Consider the following 6,254-nt stretch of genomic DNA (forward strand, 5'->3'; position numbering starts at 1 on the left):
GAGACTTTCAAGAATAAAGAAATGCTGATCATCACAGATAAAATGGTGAATGAGATCAGATGTTTCTGGAACAAGAAAAAGGTCAAAGTGCTCAGTTTTGCTGGTAAAGTGTCCGACCTCTCAGAGAAGATTCTGCAAATTGCAGCTGAGTTTCCAACTCTGAATACGCTCGTCATTCATACAGGAAGCGATGAAGTGATGAACCGACAGTCAGAAATCCTGAAGAAGGATTTTATTCAGCTGCTGAATGCAGTTAAAAATCTCAACATGGATGTGTTCCTCAGTGGGCCCGTTCCTGCAGCCAGAGGAGGAGCTGAGAGGTTCAGCAGACTGTTGGCTCTTAATGGGTTTTTGGAAAAGTCCTGTGCTGACCACTCTGTGAGATATGTGGACAACTTTGATCTCTTCTGGGAAAGAAAACACCTCTTCAAGTCTGATGGAATGACTTTGAATCAAACTGGAGCACAGCTTCTGGTTTCCAACATGAAGTATTTCCTGAACAAAGTTCCGGCTACAGGAAAACCACAACAGCTGACGACTGAAGGACAGCTGGAGAAAACTGAGATATCAGTGGARCACAGCGTGCCAGTTACTGATAAGGAGACTGCTTCAGAACCAGAACCAGAGAGAGAGGAGTTGCTTCAAGATGCAGAACCGGAAGAACAACTGGATTCATCAGCATCACAAACAGAGGATCTCTTGGACTCTGAGACCCCAACAGGACAGCAAGTCGTATGCCCCCTCCTTGATTTTACTAACAACATGGAAGAACCTGGCGAGATTAATATCAAACAAACACCATGTCCAAATCCTGCCGACAACGCCAATAAACTGTGGTGGCAAAAGCAGAAACACGTTGGAAATAATGCCAAGAAAAGTTTGCGTATGTGATAATCAAACATGATTTAATTGTGAGCAACAATCGGAAACAGAACTGAATCAGGAAGGTTCTGCCCGCTGGCTACTGGGGGCGTCAGCAGAACACAGCCAGTAATATGCAGCATGCCAAACCATGTGTCAGTTTACAACCAATCATAGATCGCCAAATGTACTGTTCAGCCAATCGCAAGGCTCCCACCAGTCCATCATGGAGTCCCGTTGTCCAGACAACGAGAGCGTAACGAGCTATCAGAAAGATATGAGAGATGAACAGTGTCAAGGGGAAAACAGATAAATAATTAGTCCATGACAGACTCTAATTTATATAAAATACAGTTGACTTTTAGACAAGGATAATAGAACAATTTGTGAGGCAATTAACTTTTGTTTTGCCTATTGTCACTGTACGCCTACATTATGCAACTTTTACATTGAAAGAAACTGGGATTTTAAAACCATTGTTGAAAACAACAACTGCAGAAAATACATCTTAAACACTTTTATGTCTTAAACTATAAAAATGTCATGGATACCCAATACGCTTTTAAGTGTAAACTTAATTTCATCATCTTAATATCATCTGTATGTGCTCTGTTTTTAAATGGATTTGTTGTATGGGGACACTGTCCCCCTTCCTGTCAGCCATGATAAAACCTCATGTGTTAGCTAAATAAGCTCATCTGGATACATGTTAACTAGATTAGTTAAAAGTCAACAGATCACTTGTTTAAACCATATAAGTTTGAGCTGGATCACAAAAACAGTGACAACAGTAGAACAAAAATAAAGCTGGGCAAAAAAAAATTACTTTGGTTCCTCAAAAAATTGTTTATTTTCAAATAAATCCTGGAGCAGTTTTTGAATCTATTTACTTTTTCTTTGCAAGGTGGGGCTATAATATTTTTTTTTTAGAAATATTTAAACAACTGTTTAACTTCTTTAATCTGGAGTATTCTTTGTTCCATTTGTAGGGATTTGCTTGTTGTCGATGTTATTGACAACGCTAAATCATAAATACCTCGTAGTTATTAACTAATAAAGGGCACCACCTGATATTTCAGGAAATTAATTTATAGATTTTAAATCAGTCTCCATTACTGAGTAGCGAATTCTATCATTTTCAAGAACGGAACCCAATGAATGACACACAGACAAACGAAATTTCAAAATATACCCTATATTAAATGATTCAGAGGTCACAATACAACAGATTATTTGGGCAGACAGAGACAATTATCATCAAAGCCTTGAGGTTTAATAATAAACATTAATGTCATTCCATAATAACTCTAGCATCATTCTAACTGAATCACTTAAGCTCATCTACACTAACAAAGGTTATAAGAACTTAAAGGTTAATAAAAGAAATTGTTAATTCATCAATATAAGAGGGGACTTGAATTATGCATGAGTTAAACTCGCCAAACCTTTTCAATGCTAACTCAGTGATACAGAAACTTCACCATTACTTCAGCTGAGCCACCACCTGATAACAGAGAAAGGGTGTCTGTCCTACCAATCAGATGTCTTCCAGTTGTCCCTGGGTACCGGAGCGTGATTGAAGCCGTGCCAGCTGTGTCGCTGGTTTCAGAGCGGTCCCTTGTGGGTACAAACTGAGCACCTTGAAGCGGCTGGGGTCAGGCTCCAAGCTGCAACCAGGGATCTGCTTCTGAAAACTGGTTGATGAAAAAGTTCTGATCGAGCTAGCTTCCTGCATGAATCCAGTCCCTCGTTATAACGAAGAATCAACAACTTTAAAGTTACAAAATAAAATAAAATGAAAATGAAAATAAAATAAAATTGTTCCCTGAGGGAAAATGAAGCTAAGCCTTCACGCTGCTTCTTCCTTCATCATCTCCTCTTCTTCTTCATCTGACTCTTTGCTGCTAAACTGACTTCTATTGTCCTGGCTCTGAAACTCATGATTGGTTGAAGAATGGTCACATGACTTGCCTTCCTCTTTACAGTCTGTCCTCACTGAAACTGATTAAACCAGAAATAAGGTTGTTTGTGAAGTGATTAAACAGTACATTGTTCCAGCTGATTGAATCACGTAGAAAATACAATAATTCTTTTTTTTTTATATCAGAATGAGAAATACAGAAAAACATACATTCATGGTGTAATTATAAAACCAGTCTTTTGGTGGCGCTCTGATACCATAAATGAGGTGGTATGTAACAATTGCTTTTGAAGTTGATCTGGGTGTTATATATCAACAGGGAGTCTGGCTTCAAAAAGGCTTTTTCTCACTAGCAGACCCATACTGCCAGACACCATGTCTGCGAAGATCTTGAGTTCTTTTGTGATAAACGGCCATTTTGAGCACATCAAAGAGTTCTTACCATACTCAAACAGCAGGAGGTCTTTGTTCCATCCTGTCGTTATCTTACCAGTTGTAGATAGTAAACAATGCTTGGAGGTAAATGATCAAATCACTATTCTCTCAGTAGGCATGAGACAGAATAATGCTTTGGGCCAAAGTCTTGAGGTAGACAGTCCATCTAAGTTACTGCTACACATTACTTCAAATCAAATTCTTAATCATAAGGCAACAAAAGAAAAAGTTAAACTTTCACAGCCTACTGTATTTTGTCCATACGTGCTCTTCTTCAGTGGTTGACTGATTCATTTCCCTACAGAACATCTGAAGACGTGCTGCCCTGCACTGGGAGAGTCTCCCTTTCAGGTGAGTGCAGCCTGTTATTTTTCTTCACATTTACAGATAGAGCAGCAAAAAGTTTTATTTTTCTAACTTTTTATCATCTGTGCTCTGCAGACCTGCGAATCCCCCTCTTGTGGAAAGACTCAGAGTACTTCAAAAACAAAGGAGGTATAACTCAGAAAAGAAGGATAATGTTGATCTTGCACAATTGTCAGTTAGAATTTCTGAACACCTAAGACAAAGATCATGTTGATTTATGATGGAGTCAGAGCTGTTTCGGACAAATCTGTGACGTTACGATGTGTCACGCTCAGATTATGTTCTGTTAAAAACACTTATCTACCACCACACCCTTTTTTAGTTCAAAATCTTAAAAATTGAATTCAAGCCACTTTACTGATTTCTAAGGTCAACTAGCTGTGGTAGCCTTCTTGATTTGCATCAGCTCCAAAAGTTAATCAATTGCTGAGCTGCTTGAAATGATTATTTTCTTAAAGTTTTATCAAAACATATTTGTTGGTTACTGAGATATTTTGCTAACAGACAGGGTCGACTTAAAAAGGCATTTGAATAATGTAAAAAAACAAACAAAAAACATTATGTAATCTGTTAAGAGTTCAGAGTTTGGGGTCAGTCTCAACCACTACCACAATAAAATTTTGATCAACATCTGTCAAATTACATACAATGTAATCAGTTTTTTTTATATATATACATATATACTGTATATTAGGGGTGTAACAATACATGTACCCATATCGATCCGTATCGAACAGTGCTTTAGGTTCAATACACACTTATATGGAACAATATAGATTTTTAAAATGTATTTTATCAACTTGTCTTCTGAAGATGCTCTGTGTTGAAGGATCAGTGGATCTGTGTTCGACTACTCCACCTAGGCTGTATTTTTTAGCGCCGATCCACTGAGAAACTTGTTTCAGCAACATTTAATCTAAATACTGTACTTTTGAGGTTAAGCAAATGTTCATAAATAATTTCAATAAATTACAAGTTAAAAAGCACATGGAAATTTCTGTTATTTGTATTGAAAAAATATCGAACCCTGAGACTAAAGAATCGAACCGAACAGAATCATGAATTTTCTGTATTGTTGCACCCCTAATGTATATGTATATTTGTCATGTGTGTGTCAAACTTGACTCCAAAACTTTATCAGTTATCTCTACATGACCCATCCATTAATTTCCACAGCCTGATCCTGACCATTTACCCTGAACCTAACGCCACAGGCCCATACCTGACCCTAAACCTAAAGCCCATCACACCAATGGCTCTAGCAATTCCTCTAATGGGGACTAGGCTTAGTTCCTCCTTTGTGCCAATTGGTCCGCACATGTAGGTGTGTAGTACAAAAATGGCCCTCATATGGTAGGAAATACACACACATGGGCACTGCCACTATAGCACAAAATTTTCTAAGATGTTTGAAATCTATGGAGAGTTCATTTCCTCTTCGGCTTTGGTGTCTTTTGGGGGCAATTTTAAGACAAAATCCTTTACCTTGTACCTTCGTGTACCTTTGGGGACAACTGGTGCATTTGGGGACAAAAGTCGGTCCCCATTTGGTTTAAATGCCATTGGTGGGTTGAGGGTTGGGTTTAGGACCAAGGTGTGAATTGAGTTTAGGTTAGTTTTAGGGTCAGGTAGGTACCTGTGAGGTTAACCTTGGGGTTTGTGGTCAGGGTTAGTCTGTAGAAATGTAATTTTAGTCAATGGAATGTCCCCAATTGGATAGCTGTGCAAACTTGTGTGTGTGTGCTTTCAGAGCTGCACCGCTGTGCCGTTTTCTGCCTGCTGCAGTGTGGCGCAGACATCCATGACTCTGACCTGGTGATGGTGGACAGGACGCTCACAGACATCTGTTTTGAAGACACCATCATTTTGTAGGTTTATCAGTTGCAAAAATGAAGCAAATCTCGTTTCTTCACATTTTTAAAAATGATTGTTTTCTCTTACTGTGAGCGCAGCAATAACGTAGGTCCAGATTTCCGCCTTCGTGTTGAGCTGTACAGTAGCTGTACCGTGGAAGACTTCTCCTGGGGGGGCCCGAGCCCCCGAAAGATCAGCTTCCTGGGAGGATCTTTGGGACGCTCTTCAAGCAAAAAGATCCGTTCTGCTCTGGAGTCTGCAGCCGCCTGCGGTGGAGGAGATGTGAGACCCGGACACATGTACCCACCGTTACCGTTTCACAACTCTGCACTGTGAGCAGGACTTTTCTCCCAGAAACACACACTTTATGATGAGGTTTAAAAAGAACTGAGTGTGTTGATTGTTTTCTGTCTGAAGGGGGCCGAAGTTCAACCTGCTGGCTCACACAACCCTGAGGATCGAACATGTCAGAGAAGGTTTCAAAACACACGATTTAATGCTTTCAGCAACAGGTGATTTTCCTTCTTTCTTTTCACCTTCTGTTCTTTTGTTTTGTGATTTGTTATGTTCAAGAGAAAGCAGATCATCATGCTTTTGCATTTTTTGCCTGTTAGCAAAACATCTCATGAATCAAAACTCTCAGAAAACAATTATTGACTGAACATCCACCAGTGAATAAGTTCTGGAGTGAATGTGATTCAAGATGATTTGATTTGATTTGATTTATTTATTTAACAGGAAAAGATTATTAAAAATCAAGCCTGACTCAGCATAATTGCTGTTTTACAGCAGGTTCCTGTTCTGCAGCACATAAAAC

The 6,254-nt window shown here is 39.1% G+C and overlaps 1 protein-coding gene across 3 annotated transcripts in view; it reads left to right on the forward strand.

Annotated features, from left to right (window-relative positions):
* LOC106533532 (rhotekin) overlaps positions 1 to 5,949 on the forward strand; it is a gene marked incomplete at its 3' end in the record, with an annotated part of 24,377 nt that extends 18,428 nt beyond the window's left edge. For all 3 annotated transcript variants that reach the window (XM_014029874.1, XM_014029875.1, XM_014029877.1), the window contains 5 exon segments: positions 3,522 to 3,568; positions 3,659 to 3,712; positions 5,334 to 5,451; positions 5,536 to 5,769; positions 5,855 to 5,949. In XM_014029874.1, coding sequence (XP_013885328.1) covers positions 3,522 to 3,568; positions 3,659 to 3,712; positions 5,334 to 5,451; positions 5,536 to 5,769; positions 5,855 to 5,949 — 548 coding nt within the window.
* Between the last annotated feature and the right edge of the window lie 305 nt (positions 5,950 to 6,254).

This window comes from Austrofundulus limnaeus, unplaced genomic scaffold, assembly GCF_001266775.1.
Source record: "Austrofundulus limnaeus strain Quisiro unplaced genomic scaffold, Austrofundulus_limnaeus-1.0 Scaffold962, whole genome shotgun sequence".
NCBI classification, from domain to species: Eukaryota; Metazoa; Chordata; class Actinopteri; order Cyprinodontiformes; family Rivulidae; genus Austrofundulus; species Austrofundulus limnaeus.